At 49.7% G+C, this 23,860-nt stretch overlaps 1 protein-coding gene across 2 annotated transcripts in view; it reads left to right on the top strand.

Annotated features, from left to right (window-relative positions):
• LOC139576641 (ras GTPase-activating-like protein IQGAP2) overlaps positions 1-23,860 on the top strand; it is a 98,766-nt gene that overhangs the window by 63,981 nt on the left and 10,925 nt on the right. Inside the window, exons 18-30 of one of the 2 annotated variants that reach the window (XM_071402941.1) lie at positions 15,486-15,628; positions 16,042-16,212; positions 16,352-16,435; positions 16,592-16,663; positions 16,796-16,865; positions 17,020-17,228; positions 17,538-17,678; positions 17,773-17,936; positions 18,272-18,496; positions 19,706-19,846; positions 20,464-20,548; positions 20,800-21,032; positions 23,460-23,592. In XM_071402941.1, coding sequence (XP_071259042.1) covers positions 15,486-15,628; positions 16,042-16,212; positions 16,352-16,435; positions 16,592-16,663; positions 16,796-16,865; positions 17,020-17,228; positions 17,538-17,678; positions 17,773-17,936; positions 18,272-18,496; positions 19,706-19,846; positions 20,464-20,548; positions 20,800-21,032; positions 23,460-23,592 — 1,871 coding nt within the window. Of the gene's footprint in view, positions 1-15,482; positions 15,629-16,041; positions 16,213-16,351; positions 16,436-16,591; positions 16,664-16,795; positions 16,866-17,019; positions 17,229-17,537; positions 17,679-17,772; positions 17,937-18,271; positions 18,497-19,705; positions 19,847-20,463; positions 20,549-20,799; positions 21,033-23,459; positions 23,593-23,860 lie in introns of both variants that reach the window. The other variant, XM_071402940.1, reaches the window with a different exon arrangement.

Below are 23,860 nucleotides of genomic sequence, written 5' to 3'. Positions count from 1 at the left end.
TTCAGGTGTTGTTTCCTCAGCAGCAGGCAGCAGTGAGAGTGGGTGTGTGATGTCCAGGTGTTGTTTCCTCTAGCAGGCAGCAGTGAGAGTGTGCGTGTAATGTTCAGGTGTTGTTTCCTCTAGCAGGCAGCAGTGACAGTGGGTGTAATGTCCAGGTGTTGTGTCCTCTAGCAGGCAGCAGTGACAGTGTGTGTGATGTCCAGGTGTTGTTTCCTCTAGCAGGCAACAGTGACAGTGTGTGTGATGTTCAGGTGTTGTTTCCTCAGCAGCAGGCAGCAGTGAGTGTGTGTGTGATGTCCAGGTGTTGTTTCCTCTAGCAGGCAGCAGTGACAGTGTGTGTGATGTCAGGTGTTGTTTCCTCTAGCAGGCAGCAGTGAGTGTGTGTGTGTGTGATGTCCAGGTGTTTCCTCTAGCAGGCAGCAGTGACAGTGTGGGTGATGTCCAGGTGTTGTTTCCTCTAGCAGGCAGCAGTGAGAGTGGGTGTGATGTCCAGGTGTTGTTTCCTCTAGCAGGCAGCAGTGAGAGTGTGTGGGTGATTTCCAGGTGTTGTTTCTTCTAGCAGGCAGCAGTGAGAGTGGGTGTGATGTCCAGGTGTTGTTTCCTCTAGCAGGCAGCAGTGACAGTGTGTGTGATGTCCAGGTGTTGTTTCCTCTAGCAGGCAGCAGTGAGAGTGTGTGGGTGATGTCCAGGTGTTGTTTCTTCTAGCAGGCAGCAGTGAGAGTGGGTGTGATGTCCAGGTGTTGTTTCCTTTAGCAGGCAGCAGTGACAGTGTGTGTGATGTCCAGGTGTTGTTTCCTATAGCAGGCAGCAGTGACAGTGTGTGTGATGTCCAGGTGTTGTTTCCTCTAGCAGGCAGCAGTGACAGTGTGTGTGATGTCCAGGTGTTGTTTCCTCTAGCAGGCAGCAGTGACAGTGTGTGTGATGTCCAGGTGTTGTTTCCTTTAGCAGGCAGCAGTGAGAGTGGGTGTGATGTCCAGGTGTTGTTTCCTCTTGCAGGCAGCAGTGACAGTGTGTGTGATGTCCAGGTGTTGTTTCCTTTAGCAGGCAGCAGTGAGAGTGGGTGTGATGTCCAGGTGTTGTTTCCTCTAGCAGGCAGCAGTGACAGTGTGTGTGATGTCCAGATGTTGTTTCCTCTAGCAGGCAGCAGTGACAGTGTGTGTGATGTCCAGGTGTTGTTTCCTCTAGCAGGCAGCAGTGAGTGTGTGTGTGATGTCCAGGTGTTGTTTCCTCTAGCAGGCAGCAGTGACAGTGTGTGTGTGATGTCCAGGTGTTGTTTCCTCTAGCAGGCAGCAGTGACAGTGTGTGTGTGATGTCCAGGTGTTGTTTCCTCTAGCAGGCAGCAGTGAGAGTGGGGGTGATGTCCAGGTGTTGTTTCCTTTAGCAGGCAGCAGTGAGAGTGGGTGTGATGTCCAGGTGTTGTTTCCTCTAGCAGGCAGCAGTGAGAGTGGGTGTGATGTCCAGGTGTTGTTTCCTCTAGCAGGCAGCAGTGACAGTGTGGGTGATGTCCAGGTGTTGTTTCCTCTAGCAGGCAGCAGTGAGAGTGTGTGTGATGTCCAGGTGTTGTTTCCTCTAGCAGGCAGCAGTGAGAGTGTGTGGGTGATGTCCAGGTGTTGTTTCTTCTAGCAGGCAGCAGTGAGAGTGGGTGTGATGTCCAGGTGTTGTTTCCTTTAGCAGGCAGCAGTGACAGTGTGTGTGATGTCCAGGTGTTGTTTCCTATAGCAGGCAGCAGTGACAGTGTGTGTGATGTCCAGGTGTTGTTTCCTCTAGCAGGCAGCAGTGACAGTGTGTGTGATGTCCAGGTGTTGTTTCCTCTAGCAGGCAGCAGTGACAGTGTGTGTGTGATGTCCATGTGTTGTTTCCTCTAGCAGGCAGCAGTGAGAGTGGGTGTGATGTCCAGGTGTTGTTTCCTTTAGCAGGCAGCAGTGAGAGTGGGTGTGATGTCCAGGTGTTGTTTCCTCTAGCAGGCAGCAGTGACTGTGTGTGTGTGATGTCCAGGTGTTGTTTCCTCTAGCAGGCAGCAGTGACAGTGTGTGTGTGATGTCCAGGTGTTGTTTCCTCTAGCAGGCAGCAGTGACAGTGTGTGTGTGATGTCCAGGTGTTGTTTCCTCTAGCAGGCAGCAGTGACAGTGTGTGTGTGATGTCCAGGTGTTGTTTCCTCTAGCAGGCAGCAGTGACAGTGTGTGTGTGATGTCCAGGTGTTGTTTCCTCTAGCAGGCAGCAGTGAGAGTGGGTGTGATGTCCAGGTGTTGTTTCCTCTAGCAGGCAGCAGTGACAGTGTGTGGGTGATGTCCAGGTGTTGTTTCTTCTAGCAGGCAGCAGTGAGAGTGGGTGTGATGTCCAGGTGTTGTTTCCTCTAGCAGGCAGCAGTGACAGTGTGTGTGATGTCCAGGTGTTGTTTACTCTAGCAGGCAGCAGTGAGAGTGTGTGGGTGATGTCCAGGTGTTGTTTCTTCTAGCAGGCAGCAGTGAGAGTGGGTGTGATGTCCAGGTGTTGTTTCCTTTAGCAGGCAGCAGTGACAGTGTGTGTGATGTCCAGGTGTTGTTTCCTATAGCAGGCAGCAGTGACAGTGTGTGTGATGTCCAGGTGTTGTTTCCTCTAGCAGGCAGCAGTGACAGTGTGTGTGTGATGTCCAGGTGTTGTTTCCTCTAGCAGGCAGCAGTGACAGTGTGTGTGTGATGTCCAGGTGTTGTTTCCTCTAGCAGGCAGCAGTGAGAGTGGGTGTGATGTCCAGGTGTTGTTTCCTTTAGCAGGCAGCAGTGAGAGTGGGTGTGATGTCCAGGTGTTGTTTCCTCTAGCAGGCAGCAGTGACTGTGTGTGTGTGATGTCCAGGTGTTGTTTCCTTTAGCAGGCAGCAGTGACAGTGTGTGTGTGATGTCCAGGTGTTGTTTCCTCAGCAGCAGGCAGCAGTGACAGTGTGTGTGATGTCCAGGTGTTGTTTTCTCTAGCAGGCAGCAGTGACAGTGTGTGTGATGTCCAGGTGTTGTTTCCTCTAGCAGGCAGCAGTGAGTGTGTGTGTGATGTTCAGGTGTTGTTTCCTCAGCAGCAGGCAGCAGTGAGAGTGTGTGGGTGATGTCCAGGTGTTGTTTCCTCTAGCAGGTAGCAGTGACAGTGGGTGTGATGTCCAGGTGTTGTTTCCTCTAGCAGGCAGCAGTGACAGTGTGTGTGATGTCCAGGTGTTGTTTCCTCAGCAGCAGGCAGCAGTGAGTGTGTGTGATGTCCAGGTGTTGTTTCCTCTAGCAGGCAGCAGTGACAGTGTGTGTGATGTCCAGGTGTTGTTTCCTCAGCAGCAGGCAGCAGTGAGTGTGTGTGATGTCCAGGTGTTGTTTCCTCTAGCAGGCAGCAGTGACAGTGTGTGTGATGTCCAGGTGTTGTTTCCTCTAGCAGGCAGCAGTGAGTGTGTGTGTGTGATGTTCAGGTGTTGTTTCCTCTAGCAGGTAGCAGTGACAGTGGGTGTGATGTCCAGGTGTTGTTTCCTCTAGCAGGCAGCAGTGACAGTGTGTGTGATGTCCAGGTGTTGTTTCCTCTAGCAGGCAGCAGTGAGTGTGTGTGTGTCATGTTCAGGTGTTGTTTCCTCAGCAGCAGGCAGCAGTGAGAGTGGGTGTGTGATGTCCAGGTGTTGTTTCCTCTAGCAGGCAGCAGTGACAGTGGGTGTAATGTCCAGGTGTTGTTTCCTCTAGCAGGCAGCAGTGAAAGTGTGTGTGATGTCCAGGTGTTGTTTCCTCTAGCAGGCAACAGTGACAGTGTGTGTGATGTCCAGGTGTTGTTTCCTCAGCAGCAGGCAGCAGTGAGTGTGTGTGTGATGTCCAGGTGTTGTTTCCTCTAGCAGGCAGCAGTGACAGTGTGTGTGATGTCCAGGTGTTGTTTCCTCTAGCAGGCAGCAGTGAGAGTGTGTGTGTGTGTGATGTCCAGGTGTTTCCTCTAGCAGGCAGCAGTGACAGTGTGGGTGATGTCCAGGTGTTGTTTCCTCTAGCAGGCAGCAGTGAGAGTGGGTGTGATGTCCAGGTGTTGTTTCCTCTAGCAGGCAGCAGTGAGAGTGTGTGGGTGATTTCCAGGTGTTGTTTCTTCTAGCAGGCAGCAGTGAGAGTGGGTGTGATGTCCAGGTGTTGTTTCCTCTAGCAGGCAGCAGTGAAGGTGTGTGTGATGTCCAGGTGTTGTTTCCTCTAGCAGGCAGCAGTGAGAGTGTGTGGGTGATGTCCAGGTGTTGTTTCTTCTAGCAGGCAGCAGTGAGAGTGGGTGTGATGTCCAGGTGTTGTTTCCTTTAGCAGGCAGCAGTGACAGTGTGTGTGATGTCCAGGTGTTGTTTCCTATAGCAGGCAGCAGTGACAGTGTGTGTGATGTCCAGGTGTTGTTTCCTCTAGCAGGCAGCAGTGACAGTGTGTGTGATGTCCAGGTGTTGTTTCCTCTAGCAGGCAGCAGTGACAGTGTGTGTGATGTCCAGGTGTTGTTTCCTTTAGCAGGCAGCAGTGAGAGTGGGTGTGATGTCCAGGTGTTGTTTCCTCTAGCAGGCAGCAGTGACAGTGTGTGTGATGTCCATGTGTTGTTTCCTCTTGCAGGCAGCAGTGACAGTGTGTGTGATGTCCAGGTGTTGTTTCCTTTAGCAGGCAGCAGTGAGAGTGGGTGTGATGTCCAGGTGTTGTTTCCTCTAGCAGGCAGCAGTGACAGTGTGTGTGATGTCCAGATGTTGTTTCCTCTAGCAGGCAGCAGTGACAGTGTGTGTGATGTCCAGGTGTTGTTTCCTCTAGCAGGCAGCAGTGAGTGTGTGTGTGATGTCCAGGTGTTGTTTCCTCTAGCAGGCAGCAGTGACAGTGTGTGTGTGATGTCCAGGTGTTGTTTCCTCTAGCAGGCAGCAGTGACAGTGTGTGTGTGATGTCCAGGTGTTGTTTCCTCTAGCAGGCAGCAGTGAGAGTGGGGGTGATGTCCAGGTGTAGTTTCCTTTAGCAGGCAGCAGTGAGAGTGGGTGTGATGTCCAGGTGTTGTTTCCTCTAGCAGGCAGCAGTGACAGTGTGGGTGATGTCCAGGTGTTGTTTCCTCTAGCAGGCAGCAGTGAGAGTGGGTGTGATGTCCAGGTGTTGTTTCCTCTAGCAGGCAGCAGTGAGAGTGTGTGGGTGTGATGTCCAGGTGTTGTTTCTTCTAGCAGGCAGCAGTGAGAGTGGGTGTGATGTCCAGGTGTTGTTTCCTCTAGCAGGCAGCAGTGACAGTGTGTGTGATGTCCAGGTGTTGTTTACTCTAGCAGGCAGCATTGAGAGTGTGTGGGTGATGTCCAGGTGTTGTTTCTTCTAGCAGGCAGCAGTGAGAGTGGGTGTGATGTCCAGGTGTTGTTTCCTTTAGCAGGCAGCAGTGACAGTGTGTGTGATGTCCAGGTGTTGTTTCCTATAGCAGGCAGCAGTGACAGTGTGTGTGATGTCCAGGTGTTGTTTCCTCTAGCAGGCAGCAGTGACAGTGTGTGTGTGATGTCCAGGTGTTGTTTCCTCTAGCAGGCAGCAGTGACAGTGTGTGTGTGATGTCCAGGTGTTGTTTCCTCTAGCAGGCAGCAGTGAGAGTGGGTGTGATGTCCAGGTGTTGTTTCCTTTAGCAGGCAGCAGTGAGAGTGGGTGTGATGTCCAGGTGTTGTTTCCTCTAGCAGGCAGCAGTGACTGTGTGTGTGTGATGTCCAGGTGTTGTTTCCTCTAGCAGGCAGCAGTGACAGTGTGTGTGTGATGTCCAGGTGTTGTTTCCTCTAGCAGGCAGCAGTGACAGTGTGTGTGTGATGTCCAGGTGTTGTTTCCTCTAGCAGGCAGCAGTGACAGTGTGTGTGTGATGTCCAGGTGTTGTTTCCTCTAGCAGGCAGCAGTGACAGTGTGTGTGTGATGTCCAGGTGTTGTTTCCTCTAGCAGGCAGCAGTGAGAGTGGGTGTGATGTCTAGGTGTTGTTTCCTTTAGCAGGCAGCAGTGACAGTGTGTGTGTGATGTCCAGGTGTTGTTTCCTCAGCAGCAGGCAGCAGTGACAGTGTGTGTGATGTCCAGGTGTTGTTTTCTTTAGCAGGCAGCAGTGACAGTGTGTGTGATGTCCAGGTGTTGTTTCCTCTAGCAGGCAGCAGTGAGTGTGTGTGTGATGTTCAGGTGTTGTTTCCTCAGCAGCAGGCAGCAGTGAGAGTGTGTGGGTGATGTCCAGGTGTTGTTTCCTCTAGCAGGTAGCAGTGACAGTGGGTGTGATGTCCAGGTGTTGTTTCCTCTAGCAGGCAGCAGTGACAGTGTGTGTGATGTCCAGGTGTTGTTTCCTCAGCAGCAGGCAGCAGTGAGTGTGTGTGATGTCCAGGTGTTGTTTCCTCTAGCAGGCAGCAGTGACAGTGTGTGTGATGTCCAGGTGTTGTTTCCTCTAGCAGGCAGCAGTGAGAGTGTGTGTGTGTGTGATGTCCAGGTGTTTCCTCTAGCAGGCAGCAGTGACAGTGTGGGTGATGTCCAGGTGTTGTTTCCTCTAGCAGGCAGCAGTGAGAGTGGGTGTGATGTCCAGGTGTTGTTTCCTCTAGCAGGCAGCAGTGAGAGTGTGTGGGTGATTTCCAGGTGTTGTTTCTTCTAGCAGGCAGCAGTGAGAGTGTGTGGGTGATTTCCAGGTGTTGTTTCTTCTAGCAGGCAGCAGTGACAGTGTGTGTGATGTCCAGGTGTTGTTTCCTCTAGCAGGCAGCAGTGAGAGTGTGTGGGTGATGTCCAGGTGTTGTTTCTTCTAGCAGGCAGCAGTGAGAGTGGGTGTGATGTCCAGGTGTTGTTTCCTTTAGCAGGCAGCAGTGACAGTGTGTGTGATGTCCAGGTGTTGTTTCCTATAGCAGGCAGCAGTGACAGTGTGTGTGATGTCCAGGTGTTGTTTCCTCTAGCAGGCAGCAGTGACAGTGTGTGTGATGTCCAGGTGTTGTTTCCTCTAGCAGGCAGCAGTGACAGTGTGTGTGATGTCCAGGTGTTGTTTCCTTTAGCAGGCAGCAGTGAGAGTGGGTGTGATGTCCAGGTGTTGTTTCCTCTAGCAGGCAGCAGTGACAGTGTGTGTGATGTCCATGTGTTGTTTCCTCTTGCAGGCAGCAGTGACAGTGTGTGTGATGTCCAGGTGTTGTTTCCTTTAGCAGGCAGCAGTGAGAGTGGGTGTGATGTCCAGGTGTTGTTTCCTCTAGCAGGCAGCAGTGACAGTGTGTGTGATGTCCAGATGTTGTTTCCTCTAGCAGGCAGCAGTGACAGTGTGTGTGATGTCCAGGTGTTGTTTCCTCTAGCAGGCAGCAGTGAGTGTGTGTGTGATGTCCAGGTGTTGTTTCCTCTAGCAGGCAGCAGTGACAGTGTGTGTGTGATGTCCAGGTGTTGTTTCCTCTAGCAGGCAACAGTGACAGTGTGTGTGTGATGTCCAGGTGTTGTTTCCTCTAGCAGGCAGCAGTGAGGGTGGGGGTGATGTCCAGGTGTAGTTTCCTTTAGCAGGCAGCAGTGAGAGTGGGTGTGATGTCCAGGTGTTGTTTCCTCTAGCAGGCAGCAGTGAGAGTGGGTGTGATGTCCAGGTGTTGTTTCCTCTAGCAGGCAGCAGTGAGAGTGTGTGGGTGTGATGTCCAGGTGTTGTTTCTTCTAGCAGGCAGCAGTGAGAGTGGGTGTGATGTCCAGGTGTTGTTTCCTCTAGCAGGCAGCAGTGACAGTGTGTGTGATGTCCAGGTGTTGTTTCCTCTAGCAGGCAGCAGTGAGAGTGTGTGGGTGATGTCCAGGTGTTGTTTCTTCTAGCAGGCAGCAGTGAGAGTGGGTGTGATGTCCAGGTGTTGTTTCCTTTAGCAGGCAGCAGTGACAGTGTGTGTGATGTCCAGGTGTTGTTTCCTATAGCAGGCAGCAGTGACAGTGTGTGTGATGTCCAGGTGTTGTTTCCTCTAGCAGGCAGCAGTGACAGTGTGTGTGTGATGTCCAGGTGTTGTTTCCTCTAGCAGGCAGCAGTGACAGTGTGTGTGTGATGTCCAGGTGTTGTTTCCTCTAGCAGGCAGCAGTGAGAGTGGGTGTGATGTCCAGGTGTTGTTTCCTTTAGCAGGCAGCAGTGAGAGTGGGTGTGATGTCCAGGTGTTGTTTCCTCTAGCAGGCAGCAGTGACTGTGTGTGTGTGATGTCCAGGTGTTGTTTCCTCTAGCAGGCAGCAGTGACAGTGTGTGTGTGATGTCCAGGTGTTGTTTCCTCTAGCAGGCAGCAGTGACAGTGTGTGTGTGATGTCCAGGTGTTGTTTCCTCTAGCAGGCAGCAGTGACAGTGTGTGTGTGATGTCCAGGTGTTGTTTCCTCTAGCAGGCAGCAGTGACAGTGTGTGTGTGATGTCCAGGTGTTGTTTCCTCTAGCAGGCAGCAGTGAGAGTGGGTGTGATGTCTAGGTGTTGTTTCCTTTAGCAGGCAGCAGTGACAGTGTGTGTGTGATGTCCAGGTGTTGTTTCCTCAGCAGCAGGCAGCAGTGACAGTGTGTGTGATGTCCAGGTGTTGTTTTCTCTAGCAGGCAGCAGTGACAGTGTGTGTGATGTCCAGGTGTTGTTTCCTCTAGCAGGCAGCAGTGAGTGTGTGTGTGATGTTCAGGTGTTGTTTCCTCAGCAGCAGGCAGCAGTGAGAGTGTGTGGGTGATGTCCAGGTGTTGTTTCCTCTAGCAGGTAGCAGTGACAGTGGGTGTGATGTCCAGGTGTTGTTTCCTCTAGCAGGCAGCAGTGACAGTGTGTGTGATGTCCAGGTGTTGTTTCCTCAGCAGCAGGCAGCAGTGAGTGTGTGTGATGTCCAGGTGTTGTTTCCTCTAGCAGGCAGCAGTGACAGTGTGTGTGATGTCCAGGTGTTGTTTCCTCAGCAGCAGGCAGCAGTGAGTGTGTGTGATGTCCAGGTGTTGTTTCCTCTAGCAGGCAGCAGTGACAGTGTGTGTGATGTCCAGGTGTTGTTTCCTCTAGCAGGCAGCAGTGAGTGTGTGTGTGTGATGTTCAGGTGTTGTTTCCTCTAGCAGGTAGCAGTGACAGTGGGTGTGATGTCCAGGTGTTGTTTCCTCTAGCAGGCAGCAGTGACAGTGTGTGTGATGTCCAGGTGTTGTTTCCTCTAGCAGGCAGCAGTGAGTGTGTGTGTGTCATGTTCAGGTGTTGTTTCCTCAGCAGCAGGCAGCAGTGAGAGTGGGTGTGTGATGTCCAGGTGTTGTTTCCTCTAGCAGGCAGCAGTGACAGTGGGTGTAATGTCCAGGTGTTGTTTCCTCTAGCAGGCAGCAGTGACAGTGTGTGTGATGTCCAGGTGTTGTTTCCTCTAGCAGGCAACAGTGACAGTGTGTGTGATGTCCAGGTGTTGTTTCCTCAGCAGCAGGCAGCAGTGAGTGTGTGTGTGATGTCCAGGTGTTGTTTCCTCTAGCAGGCAGCAGTGACAGTGTGTGTGATGTCCAGGTGTTGTTTCCTCTAGCAGGCAGCAGTGAGAGTGTGTGTGTGTGTGATGTCCAGGTGTTTCCTCTAGCAGGCAGCAGTGACAGTGTGGGTGATGTCCAGGTGTTGTTTCCTCTAGCAGGCAGCAGTGAGAGTGGGTGTGATGTCCAGGTGTTGTTTCCTCTAGCAGGCAGCAGTGAGAGTGTGTGGGTGATTTCCAGGTGTTGTTTCTTCTAGCAGGCAGCAGTGAGAGTGGGTGTGATGTCCAGGTGTTGTTTCCTCTAGCAGGCAGCAGTGACAGTGTGTGTGATGTCCAGGTGTTGTTTCCTCTAGCAGGCAGCAGTGAGAGTGTGTGGGTGATGTCCAGGTGTTGTTTCTTCTAGCAGGCAGCAGTGAGAGTGGGTGTGATGTCCAGGTGTTGTTTCCTTTAGCAGGCAGCAGTGACAGTGTGTGTGATGTCCAGGTGTTGTTTCCTATAGCAGTCAGCAGTGACAGTGTGTGTGATGTCCAGGTGTTGTTTCCTCTAGCAGGCAGCAGTGACAGTGTGTGTGATGTCCAGGTGTTGTTTCCTCTAGCAGGCAGCAGTGACAGTGTGTGTGATGTCCAGGTGTTGTTTCCTTTAGCAGGCAGCAGTGAGAGTGGGTGTGATGTCCAGGTGTTGTTTCCTCTAGCAGGCAGCAGTGACAGTGTGTGTGATGTCCAGGTGTTGTTTCCTCTTGCAGGCAGCAGTGACAGTGTGTGTGATGTCCAGGTGTTGTTTCCTTTAGCAGGCAGCAGTGAGAGTGGGTGTGATGTCCAGGTGTTGTTTCCTCTAGCAGGCAGCAGTGACAGTGTGTGTGATGTCCAGATGTTGTTTCCTCTAGCAGGCAGCAGTGACAGTGTGTGTGATGTCCAGGTGTTGTTTCCTCTAGCAGGCAGCAGTGAGTGTGTGTGTGATGTCCAGGTGTTGTTTCCTCTAGCAGGCAGCAGTGACAGTGTGTGTGTGATGTCCAGGTGTTGTTTCCTCTAGCAGGCAGCAGTGACAGTGTGTGTGTGATGTCCAGGTGTTGTTTCCTCTAGCAGGCAGCAGTGAGAGTGGGGGTGATGTCCAGGTGTAGTTTCCTTTAGCAGGCAGCAGTGAGAGTGGGTGTGATGTCCAGGTGTTGTTTCCTCTAGCAGGCAGCAGTGACAGTGTGGGTGATGTCCAGGTGTTGTTTCCTCTAGCAGGCAGCAGTGAGAGTGGGTGTGATGTCCAGGTGTTGTTTCCTCTAGCAGGCAGCAGTGAGAGTGTGTGGGTGATGTCCAGGTGTTGTTTCTTCTAGCAGGCAGCAGTGAGAGTGGGTGTGATGTCCAGGTGTTGTTTCCTTTAGCAGGCAGCAGTGACAGTGTGTGTGATGTCCAGGTGTTGTTTCCTATAGCAGGCAGCAGTGACAGTGTGTGTGATGTCCAGGTGTTGTTTCCTCTAGCAGGCAGCAGTGACAGTGTGTGTGTGATGTCCAGGTGTTGTTTCCTCTAGCAGGCAGCAGTGACAGTGTGTGTGTGATGTCCAGGTGTTGTTTCCTCTAGCAGGCAGCAGTGAGAGTGGGTGTGATGTCCAGGTGTTGTTTCCTTTAGCAGGCAGCAGTGAGAGTGGGTGTGATGTCCAGGTGTTGTTTCCTCTAGCAGGCAGCAGTGACAGTGTGTGTGATGTCCAGGTGTTGTTTCCTCTAGCAGGCAGCAGTGACAGTGTGTGTGTGATGTCCAGGTGTTGTTTCCTCTAGCAGGCAGCAGTGACAGTGTGTGTGTGATGTCCAGGTGTTGTTTCCTCTAGCAGGCAGCAGTGACAGTGTGTGTGTGATGTCCAGGTGTTGTTTCCTCTAGCAGGCAGCAGTGACAGTGTGTGTGTGATGTCCAGGTGTTGTTTCCTCTAGCAGGCAGCAGTGAGAGTGGGTGTGATGTCCAGGTGTTGTTTCCTCTAGCAGGCAGCAGTGACAGTGTGTGGGTGATGTCCAGGTGTTGTTTCCTTTAGCAGGCAGCAGTGACAGTGTGTGTGATGTCCAGGTGTTGTTTCCTATAGCAGGCAGCAGTGACAGTGTGTGTGATGTCCAGGTGTTGTTTCCTCTAGCAGGCAGCAGTGACAGTGTGTGTGTGATGTCCAGGTGTTGTTTCCTCTAGCAGGCAGCAGTGACAGTGTGTGTGTGATGTCCAGGTGTTGTTTCCTCTAGCAGGCAGCAGTGAGAGTGGGTGTGATGTCCAGGTGTTGTTTCCTTTAGCAGGCAGCAGTGAGAGTGGGTGTGATGTCCAGGTGTTGTTTCCTCTAGCAGGCAGCAGTGACTGTGTGTGTGTGATGTCCAGGTGTTGTTTCCTTTAGCAGGCAGCAGTGACAGTGTGTGTGTGATGTCCAGGTGTTGTTTCCTCAGCAGCAGGCAGCAGTGACAGTGTGTGTGATGTCCAGGTGTTGTTTTCTCTAGCAGGCAGCAGTGACAGTGTGTGTGATGTCCAGGTGTTGTTTCCTCCAGCAGGCAGCAGTGAGTGTGTGTGTGATGTTCAGGTGTTGTTTCCTCAGCAGCAGGCAGCAGTGAGAGTGTGTGGGTGATGTCCAGGTGTTGTTTCCTCTAGCAGGTAGCAGTGACAGTGGGTGTGATGTCCAGGTGTTGTTTCCTCTAGCAGGCAGCAGTGACAGTGTGTGTGATGTCCAGGTGTTGTTTCCTCAGCAGCAGGCAGCAGTGAGTGTGTGTGATGTCCAGGTGTTGTTTCCTCTAGCAGGCAGCAGTGACAGTGTGTGTGATGTCCAGGTGTTGTTTCCTCTAGCAGGCAGCAGTGAGTGTGTGTGTGTGATGTTCAGGTGTTGTTTCCTCTAGCAGGTAGCAGTGACAGTGGGTGTGATGTCCAGGTGTTGTTTCCTCTAGCAGGCAGCAGTGACAGTGTGTGTGATGTCCAGGTGTTGTTTCCTCAGCAGCAGGCAGCAGTGAGTGTGTGTGATGTCCAGGTGTTGTTTCCTCTAGCAGGCAGCAGTGACAGTGTGTGTGATGTCCAGGTGTTGTTTCCTCTAGCAGGCAGCAGTGAGTGTGTGTGTGTGATGTTCAGGTGTTGTTTCCTCAGCAGCAGGCAGCAGTGAGAGTGGGTGTGTGATGTCCAGGTGTTGTTTCCTCTAGCAGGCAGCAGTGAGAGTGTGCGTGTAATGTTCAGGTGTTGTTTCCTCTAGCAGGCAGCAGTGACAGTGGGTGTGATGTCCAGGTGTTGTGTCCTCTAGCAGGCAACAGTGACAGTGTGTGTGATGTCCAGGTGTTGTTTCCTCTAGCAGGCAACAGTGACAGTGTGTGTGATGTCCAGGTGTTGTTTCCTCAGCAGCAGGCAGCAGTGAGTGTGTGTGTGATGTCCAGGTGTTGTTTCCTCTAGCAGGCAGCAGTGACAGTGTGTGTGATGTCCAGGTGTTGTTTCCTCTAGCAGGCAGCAGTGAGAGTGTGTGTGTGTGTGATGTCCAGGTGTTTCCTCTAGCAGGCAGCAGTGACAGTGTGGGTGATGTCCAGGTGTTGTTTCCTCTAGCAGGCAGCAGTGAGAGTGTGTGGGTGATTTCCAGGTGTTGTTTCTTCTAGCAGGCAGCAGTGAGAGTGGGTGTGATGTCCAGGTGTCGTTTCCTCTAGCAGGCAGCAGTGACAGTGTGTGTGATGTCCAGGTGTTGTTTCCTCTAGCAGGCAGCAGTGAGAGTGTGTGGGTGATGTCCAGGTGTTGTTTCTTCTAGCAGGCAGCAGTGAGAGTGGGTGTGATGTCCAGGTGTTGTTTCCTTTAGCAGGCAGCAGTGACAGTGTGTGTGATGTCCAGGTGTTGTTTCCTATAGCAGGCAGCAGTGACAGTGTGTGTGATGTCCAGGTGTTGTTTCCTCTAGCAGGCAGCAGTGACAGTGTGTGTGATGTCCAGGTGTTGTTTCCTCTAGCAGGCAGCAGTGACAGTGTGTGTGATGTCCAGGTGTTGTTTCCTTTAGCAGGCAGCAGTGAGAGTGTGTGTGTGATGTCCAGGTGTTGTTTCCTCTAGCAGGCAGCAGTGACAGTGTGTGTGATGTCCAGGTGTTGTTTCCTCTTGCAGGCAGCAGTGACAGTGTGTGTGATGTCCAGGTGTTGTTTCCTTTAGCAGGCAGCAGTGAGAGTGGGTGTGATGTCCAGGTGTTGTTTCCTCTAGCAGGCAGCAGTGACAGTGTTTGTGATGTCCAGATGTTGTTTCCTCTAGCAGGCAGCAGTGACAGTGTGTGTGATGTCCAGGTGTTGTTTCCTCTAGCAGGCAGCAGTGAGTGTGTGTGTGATGTCCAGGTGTGGTTTCCTCTAGCAGGCAGCAGTGACAGTGTGTGTGTGATGTCCAGGTGTTGTTTCCTCTAGCAGGCAGCAGTGACAGTGTGTGTGTGATGTCCAGGTGTTGTTTCCTCTAGCAGGCAGCAGTGAGAGTGGGGGTGATGTCCAGGTGTTGTTTCCTTTAGCAGGCAGCAGTGAGAGTGGGTGTGATGTCCAGGTGTTGTTTCCTTTAGCAGGCAGCAGTGACAGTGTGGGTGATGTCCAGGTGTTGTTTCCTCTAGCAGGCAGCAGTGAGAGTGGGTGTGATGTCCAGGTGTTGTTTCCTCTAGCAGGCAGCAGTGAGAGTGTGTGGGTGATGTCCAGGTGTTGTTTCTTCTAGCAGGCAGCAGTGAGAGTGGGTGTGATGTCCAGGTGTTGTTTCCTCTAGCAGGCAGCAGTGACAGTGTGTGTGATGTCCAGGTGTTGTTTACTCTAGCAGGCAGCAGTGAGAGTGTGTGGGTGATGTCCAGGTGTTGTTTCTTCTAGCAGGCAGCAGTGAGAGTGGGTGTGATGTCCAGGTGTTGTTTCCTATAGCAGGCAGCAGTGACAGTGTGTGTGATGTCCAGGTGTTGTTTCCTCTAGCAGGCAGCAGTGACAGTGTGTGTGTGATGTCCAGGTGTTGTTTCCTCTAGCAGGCAGCAGTGACAGTGTGTGTGTGATGTCCAGGTGTTGTTTCCTCTAGCAGGCAGCAGTGACAGTGTGTGTGTGATGTCCAGGTGTTGTTTCCTCTAGCAGGCAGCAGTGAGAGTGGGTGTGATGTCCAGGTGTTGTTTCCTTTAGCAGGCAGCAGTGAGAGTGGGTGTGATGTCCAGGTGTTGTTTCCTCTAGCAGGCAGCAGTGACTGTGTGTGTGTGATGTCCAGGTGTTGTTTCCTCTAGCAGGCAGCAGTGACAGTGTGTGTGTGATGTCCAGGTGTTGTTTTCTCTAGCAGGCAGCAGTGACAGTGTGTGTGTGATGTCCAGGTGTTGTTTCCTCTAGCAGGCAGCAGTGAGAGTGGGTGTGATGTCCAGGTGTTGTTTCCTCTAGCAGGCAGCAGTGACAGTGTGTGGGTGATGTCCAGGTGTTGTTTCTTCTAGCAGGCAGCAGTGAGAGTGGGTGTGATGTCCAGGTGTTGTTTCCTCTAGCAGGCAGCAGTGACAGTGTGTGTGATGTCCAGGTGTTGTTTACTCTAGCAGGCAGCAGTGAGAGTGTGTGGGTGATGTCCAGGTGTTGTTTCTTCTAGCAGGCAGCAGTGAGAGTGGGTGTGATGTCCAGGTGTTGTTTCCTTTAGCAGGCAGCAGTGACAGTGTGTGTGATGTCCAGGTGTTGTTTCCTATAGCAGGCAGCAGTGACAGTGTGTGTGATGTCCAGGTGTTGTTTCCTCTAGCAGGCAGCAGTGACAGTGTGTGTGTGATGTCCAGGTGTTGTTTCCTCTAGCAGGCAGCAGTGACAGTGTGTGTGTGATGTCCAGGTGTTTCCTCTAGCAGGCAGCAGTGAGAGTGGGTGTGATGTCCAGGTGTTGTTTCCTTTAGCAGGCAGCAGTGAGAGTGGGTGTGATGTCCAGGTGTTGTTTCCTCTAGCAGGCAGCAGTGACTGTGTGTGTGTGATGTCCAGGTGTTGTTTCCTCTAGCAGGCAGCAGTGACAGTGTGTGTGTGATGTCCAGGTGTTGTTTCCTCTAGCAGGCAGCAGTGACAGTGTGTGTGTGATGTCCAGGTGTTGTTTCCTCTAGCAGGCAGCAGTGACAGTGTGTGTGTGATGTCCAGGTGTTGTTTCCTCTAGCAGGCAGCAGTGACAGTGTGTGTGTGATGTCCAGGTGTTGTTTCCTCTAGCAGGCAGCAGTGAGAGTGGGTGTGATGTCCAGGTGTTGTTTCCTCTAGCAGGCAGCAGTGACAGTGTGTGGGTGAGACACTGTATCAAGGACAGTTATGACTACTACTACAACCTGGAGAACAGAGAGGGGACCTGGGAGGAGCCAGAGGACTTCACACACAACAGCACACAGCTCCGCAGAGAGGAAATACAGGTCCCTGTCATATTTATGTTGGATTCTACATAAGAAATTATGTATTATTTCTTCAGACAAAATAATGTATTCTTTCTACATTTTACCATTATTTAACTAGGCAAGTCGGTTAAGAACAAATTATTATTTTCAATGACAGAACAATAGATTTTTACCTTGTCAGCTCGGGGATTCGATCTTGCAACCTTTCGGTTACTGGCCCAACGCTCTAACCACTAGGCTTCCTGCCGCCCCCTAAGACATGATGTATTATTCTTGTTGCATGACACAGACCACAAAATATCAGTTAACAGAATACCCTTCTCCATACATAGCACACAGAACACCACCAGAGACCACACACATGTTCTGAGTCATTTATAATGCTTTACACATTTAAATCTAATCTAGTGTTGTATGTGTCCTCTGGTCAGAGTGTGGTTGGAGGTGTGACAGCGGAGTATAACAGGGAACAGTTATGGTTGGCCAACGAGACCCTGGTAACCCAGCTACAGGCCAGGATCAGAGGTTACCTGGTGAGAAGAGCTCACGCCCAGAGACTGGACTACCTACTACAACAACAGCCACACGTGGTCCGACTACAGGTACGGTGTCATATGTTCTACACTGTTTTTATTTTTTTTAAGTAAAACAAGAATTTCCTATTTACAGTTAAAATTCACATACTGCTTTTGGAGTTTACTCACACACAGATGATTTTAATGTCATAATGTTTGTGTCTAGGCCTCCTGGAAGGGCTACAAACAGAGGAAGGTATACAAAGACAGACTCAACGTGTTGCAAAGCAACGTGGGGACTGTCGTCAAGGTAACAAGTTGTGAGCCTTATTTGAAAGAGAAAACATTTGTTTGAAACAGTGAGAAATAAAGTGTCAATAATCAGGAGAGATGTCACACACAGTTTAACCTCAACAGAAACACACAGCTACGAGTTGCTAACATTGTTGTTTTCCTCCCGGTCCAGCTTCAGTCATTTGTAAAGATGTGGAGAGCTAAACGTAAATACTCTCAAAGACTGCAGTATTTCATAGACCATGTGAGTAACACAACACCTACATAAAAAATGAGGGTTTATGTCATTGAGATGGAGTCATATAGTATGACTCCTATTATACCTCAGTGACATTTACTGAAGATTGATTCCCTTCTGTCTTGTTTGTATGTTCAGGAGAAAGAAATAGTGAAGATCCAAGCTTTCCTCAAGGCTAACAAAGCCAGAGACGACTACAGAACACTCAGTGAGTTTAGACAGCATTTAATACGTCACGCGGTTTCAAAGAAGTTACGATTTCGAAGAGAGATGGAACTACCTGAACTTCTCTGATGCAATGCGAAACCATTGTGTGTGTGTGTGTGTGTGTCTCTCTCTCTGTGTCTTTCTCTGCCCTGTAGCCGGGGCCCAGGACCCTCCTCTTTCGGTGGTGCGTAAGTTCGTCCACCTGCTGGAACAAAGCAGCCTGGACCTGCTGGAGGAACAGGAAGTGACACGGCTCAGGGAGGAAGTGGTCACGAAGATCCGCTCCAATCAGCAGATGGAGAAAGACCTGAACCTGATGGACATTAAGATCGGCTTACTGGTCAAGAACAGGATCACCCTACAGGTGACATTTTATAGTTTAACACACTGAGGGAACACAACTGACAAACAGTGCTTTCCAACTCAACTGAGAAACTATGCTTTTAACAAACAGACCTGCCACAGTTTCCAAAACCATTTGCCTTATGCTGCTGATAACAACTGGTTCTGGAGACAGGACATTATTGTCTACAACAGTAATAGGCCTGCTGCTCAGATACTTTGATAATACATCCCTGTCTTCCTTAAAGCTATCACTGATCAAATACAACTGGATAGGTGAGAAGGGCCTTTTACATGCTGCCGCATCTGTTTTTGCTGTCTGTCTTCCCAGGATGTGGTGTCCCACAGTAAGAAGCTGAAGAAGAAGAGTAAAGAGGAGCTGGCTGCAGGGGACAGGCAGGGCATCAAGGGCCTCAGCAAAGGCAAAAGGAAGAAACTAGAGGCCTACCAGCACCTCTTCTACCTGCTACAGGTGAGTTCTAAACACACACGCTTAGACATGCGCGCACACACACACACACATACACGCAAACTCTTTTACCCCTAGGTCCTCTCCTGCTCCACAGACCAACCCTTCATACCTGGCCAAGCTGATCTTCCAGATGCCACAGAACAAGTCCACTAAGTTCATGGACACAGTGATCTTCACCCTGTATAACTACGCCTCCAACCAGAGAGAGGAGTACCTGCTTCTCAAACTCTTTAAGACCGCTCTGGAGGAGGAGATCAAGTGAGTGGAAGTGTCCACCTGTCCCAAATCGTACACACCCCTTATACAGGAACTATAGATGGTTTTTCCTGGGTGCCTTTGTTTCTCTCATTTTTGCTAGCTCATTGGTCAGATAGGGCAACGATGTACAGTAGCGCTGTTTAATGCAACAGTCAGTAAACCAGGCTACTAGGGAATCCACTGTCCCCCTTGTTCATAACTCAAGGACCCTCTCCAATCATATACAGTATTATATATAATTTGTTCTTAAATTGTTGTCTGATATTTCCTGATTGAATATAAAGGAATACTAAAGTTGTATGATAAATCTATCAAACCCCCCCACCCCCCCTCAGGTCCAAGGTGGACCAGATCCAGGACATCGTGACCGGGAACCCCACGGTCATCAAGATGGTGGTGAGCTTCAACCGTGGAGCCCGTGGTCACAACACGCTGCGGCAGCTGCTGGCGCCTGTTGTTAAGGAGATCATCGAGGACAAGGGCCTGGGCATCAACACCAACCCTGTGGATGTGTACAAGGCCTGGGTCAACCAGCTGGAGACCAACACTGGAGAGGCCAGGTGGGACAGACACACACACTAGTGCTGAGCGATTAACCAACCTTTCAGTTTATTTTCGTTTTTTAAATAACTGGTTGACTGACGGTTCAATTATTTCTGTGCACTCAACGTGCCATGTGCCGTTTCTCTGGAGAGATTTTTCTGTGAGACGTTAACTCATCATAGTTAAGTGCAGAAAATGTGGCAATTAACTACAATGACCAGAATCCATTGCGCCGAAAGCTGCTTGTTCTCATTGGTTCTTGCCGGGCAAGCCTGTGGGACCGGCAGACCTGTTCTTATTATACCTCAGTGCCGTAGACAGACATGGAGAGGAAGAGAGACAAGAGAGAGATAGAGCGGTTGCTTAGATGTCTCTCTACCCGACAATACAGCTAATTGATTGACAGTTGTTATTTGGCAGTCTTAAAAGTATGCCTTATCTACTTAGAAGAACTACTGAAATAGTGATTTCGTCAGACCACAGGCAGCTAGCCAGCTCTGGAGGATGACTCTTTTGGGAGCACGGAGGTAGATGGCTGGCAGGTTGCTACTCCCTGAGCAGAGATGAGATGATGACTAAGAATAAAATAAGTCATCAAATATTTTGTTTATCAGCACAAGAACTGAAATATTTTATTAAAGTAATGTGTTTAAAGGATGGTTTATTCATAAGTGCTATGCAGTAATGGGCAGTCACTACTATCATTGTGGTTTTATAAATATAATAATAAAGTCGTTATCATACTAAAAACATATGTAATATACAGAACCCAAATATTTTATTTGGCAAAGCAATGTCAATAAATGATGCCTTTATAAGTGATAGTAATGGGCAGTCATTACCATCAATTGTTTTATTCTGTGTTACAGCATTGAACCAACGTAATGCATTTATTGTTTGGCCTGGGTTCAAATACTATTTAGGGTATTTCAATCATTTTCAAAGACCTTTGGAAGTAAGTATTTAGATATGATTTATTTGAAAACACACTGACTCAAATACACTCCCATGTATTTAACCTAGGCATTTCAAAATAGTATTTGAAATAAGTATTTGAAAATACTTTCAAATATTTCCAATAGTCAGGCCACGTTATTAGACAATACTCAAATACACAGAAAATAAGTATTTCAAATAATCAAATACAATCAAAATAGACATGTATTTGAACCAGGTCTGACATGCACATACACACGTTGACTTCACTGTTGTACCCCCTCTCTTAGTAAACTGCCCTACGAGGTGACACCGGACCAGGCCATGTCACACAAGGAGGTGCGCGCCAAGCTGGAGTCCTCCAGTCAGGCGCTGCGGACGGCCACAGACAAAGTGCTCAACTCCATTGTGTCGTCACTGGATAACATCCCGTATGTCTCAGGCCTTTTTGGAATTCTTTAAAAATGCACCCGTCTTTCTTTCATTCCTTTTTATTTCTTGATGCAATCACTGATCTGACATGAGTGGTTCTGTAAAAGCCTTGTAGCAGAACTCCAATAGTGATAGATCAGCGATCACTCCAAGGGAGGATGGAAGGATGCATTTTGAAAAGTGAAGCTGTATGGGAACAGGACTAGAAAACATCCTGTCAGTCTGGGCCAGGGCAGAAACCCAAACTGCCAGGCTGCGCCACAAATGACACCCTGTGCACTATAAAGGGAATAGGGTCCCATTTGGGAGGCAACCCTGTGGTGTGTTTATGGAAGGGTAAACAAATCAGTGCTTATAGAGGGTTAGAAACCATCCATGTTACTGGTTTAGACAACTGTTGACTCCACACTCTGCAGTACTCAATTTACTCCACAAGGGGGCAACCAAGGTATTATTTTATACAACTGCCCAAAATACACCCCTCATTCTGAAATGGTCACAGTCCCCTGCATTTTATGTTATTGCTTCCTATCATTTGTACATCAAATCACTGTGTTGTGTATCTATGTAATGACTGTCAATTTCACATGATCTCCATGTTTTGTTTTGCATGTAGCTATGGCATGAGATACATTGCAAAGGTCCTAAAGCATTCCCTTCATGAAAAGTTCCCTGACGCTACAGAGGATGAGTTGTTGAAGGTATAAGACCGGAGTATTACATGTGACATTAGATCGTTCTTTTGCCATTCGTATACCTTCCATGTATATTGCTGATATTGTTGTGGATATTGTTACAGTTCCTCTAGTGTTCACTGACACGGTAGTCATCCAGCTCGCAATGATTAATACAGGTCCTTAGATATAACAGTCCTTTGGGAAGCTATGCAGCTATGTTTAACAAAGTGTGTGTGTGTGTGTGTGTGTGTGTGTGTGTGCGCGTTGGCTGTCAGATTGTAGGCAACCTGCTGTACTACCGCTACATGAACCCAGCCATAGTGGCTCCGGACGGCTTCGACATCATCGACATGTCAGCCGGAGGTCAGCTCCACTCTGACCAGCGTCGTAACCTGGGCTCCGTGGCCAAGATGCTGCAGCATGCCGCCGCCAACAAGCTGTTCGAGGGAGAGAATGCCCACATGACCTCCATGAATAACTACATCTCCCAGACCTACCAGAAGTTCAGGTGAGAGTAAAGAACTACAACTTTCAAGCCTATTGGATAATGTTCACTTTCACTCTGTATAGAACTGCTCAGAGAAATGTTCCATCTAATGAAGCAGAAAGGAATCATTTAAGACAGAGCGGGCTGTAGCGGGAAACGCTTGGGAGGTCACAGGAAAGTCAGAACAGGGTTAAGTTGACGTGAGCCAAAGGTGAGCCAGGAGAAAGTGAAAGTGCAGAAGTCGGCCAGGAAAGTGGGGTAGTGTGTCTTCACTCAAACTCAAGACACACACACACTCAAACACTAGACACACACACAGAGAGAGTGAGAGAAAGGGACACAGTTGTGTTCCCAGAGTTCTCTGCCCCTCCCTCCAAACAGAGTTGACTCATCTTTACTGGCAATCAATTTGAACTCCAGTCACTGAAAACCACAACTGTCAATTTTTTTGAAGAAACCCTGATTCAACAGGATATGTTTTGTCTTTAAGCCGTTATGTTGATTTCAATATTATTTGTTGTTTTGTTTATTTTGGGGTAGATATCAGAAATACACTGCTCAAAAAAATAAAGGGAACACTTAAACAACACAATGTAACTCCAAGTCAATCACACTTCTGTGAAATCAAACTGTCCACTTAGGAAGCAACACTGATTGACAATAAATTTCACATGCTGTTGTGCAAATGGAATAGACAAAAGGTGGAAATTATAGGCAATTAGCAAGACACCCCCAAAAAAGGAGTGATTCTGCAGGTGGTGACCACAGACCACTTCTCAGTTCCTATGCTTCCTGGCTGATGTTTTGGTCACTTTTGAATGCTGGCGGTGCTCTCACTCTAGTGGTAGCATGAGACGGAGTCTACAACCCACACAAGTGGCTCAGGTAGTGCAGTTCATCCAGGATGGCACATCAATGCGAGCTGTGGCAAAAAGGTTTGCTGTGTCTGTCAGCGTAGTGTCCAGAGCATGGAGGCGCTACCAGGAGACAGGCCAGTACATCAGGAGACGTGGAGGAGGCCGTAGGAGGGCAACAACCCAGCAGCAGGACCGCTACCTCCGCCTTTGTGCAAGGAGGTGCACTGCCAGAGCCCTGCAAAATGACCTCCAGCAGGCCACAAATGTGCATGTGTCAGCATATGGTCTCACAAGGGGTCTGAGGATCTCATCTCAGTACCTAATGGCAGTCAGGCTACCTCTGGCGAGCACATGGAGGGCTGTGCGGCCCCACAAAGAAATGCCACCCCACACCATGACTGACCCACCGCCAAACCGGTCATGCTGGAGGATGTTGCAGGCAGCAGAACGTTCTCCACGGCGTCTCCAGACTCTGTCACGTCTGTCACATGTGCTCATGTGCTCAGTGTGAACCTGCTTTCATCTGTGAAGAGCACAGGGCGCCAGTGGCGAATTTGCCAATCTTGGTGTTCTCTGGCAAATGCCAAACGTCCTGCACGGTGCTGGGCTGTAAGCACAACCCCCACCTGTGGACGTCGGGCCCTCATACCACCCTCATGGAGTCTGTTTCTGACCGTTTGAGCAGACACATGCACATTTGTGGCCTGCTGGAGGTCATTTTGCAGGGCTCTGGCAGTGCACCTCCTTGCACAAAGGCGGAGGTAGCGGTCCTGCTGCTGGGTTGTTGCCCTCCTACGGCCTCCTCCACGTCTCCTGATGTACTGGCCTGTCTCCTGGTAGCGCCTCCATGCTCTGGACACTACGCTGACAGACACAGCAAACCTTTTTGCCACAGCTCGCATTGATGTGCCATCCTGGATGAATTGCACTACCTGAGCCACTTGTGTGGGTTGTAGACTCCGTCTCATGCTACCACTAGAGTGAGAGCACCGCCAGCATTCAAAAGTGACCAAAACATCAGCCAGGAAGCATAGGAACTGAGAAGTGGTCTGTGGTCACCACCTGCAGAATCACTCCTTTTTTGGGGGTGTCTTGCTAATTGCCTATAATTTCCACCTTTTGTCTATTCCATTTGCACAACAGCATGTGAAATTTATTGTCAATCAGTGTTGCTTCCTAAGTGGACAGTTTGATTTCATATAAGTGTGATTGACTTGGAGTTACATTGTGTTGTTTAAGTGTTCCCTTTATTTTTTTGAGCAGTGTATATGGTTCCTTGTAAACTGATAATATTACTATTACAAATGTGTCCCGTTATCTGGGTCTCCCGAGTGGCACAGTGGTCTAAGGCACTACAGCCGTCACTACAGACACCCTGGTTCGAATCCAGGCTGTATCACAACCAGCCCTGATGGGGAGTCCCATAGGGCGGCGCACAATTGGCCCAGCGTCGTCCGGTGTAGGCTGTCATTGAAAATGAGAATTTGTTCTTAACTTACTCGCCTAGTTAAATAAAGGTTAAATAAAACATTTTTTTAAATCTTCCTGGTGTGGTAGTGAACAACCCGAATGCTTTGATCCTGTCTGGCAGGGTGTTTTTCCAGGCTGCGTGTGATGTCCCCGAGCCAGAGGAGAAGTTCAACGTGGATGAGTACTCTGACATGGTGACTCTGAGCAAGCCTGTCATCTACATCTCTATAGATGAGATCATCAACACACACTCGGTAAGCCCAGGCTATGGGTGCATCCCAAATGGCACCCCGTTTCCTATATAGTGCTCTAACTTTGACCAGGGCTTTGACCTGAGCTCTATGGGCCCTGGTCAAAGGTAGTGCACTATTTAGGGAATAAGGTTCCATTTGGGACGTGACCTAGGACTCTATTGCCCCTCTCTGGAACCTACTGCCCCCTTCTCTTATCTCCATCCCCTGGGTAAGGGAGTGGTAATGGTGACAGACCTCTTGTGTATAACGCAGGACATCAGAGGTTCTA

The sequence above is a fragment of the Salvelinus alpinus genome, chromosome 5 (assembly GCF_045679555.1).
Source record: "Salvelinus alpinus chromosome 5, SLU_Salpinus.1, whole genome shotgun sequence".
Classification (NCBI taxonomy): Eukaryota; Metazoa; Chordata; class Actinopteri; order Salmoniformes; family Salmonidae; genus Salvelinus; species Salvelinus alpinus.
The sequence above is the reverse complement of the archived record's forward strand: the minus strand, read 5'-3'. Positions and strand labels throughout refer to the sequence as shown.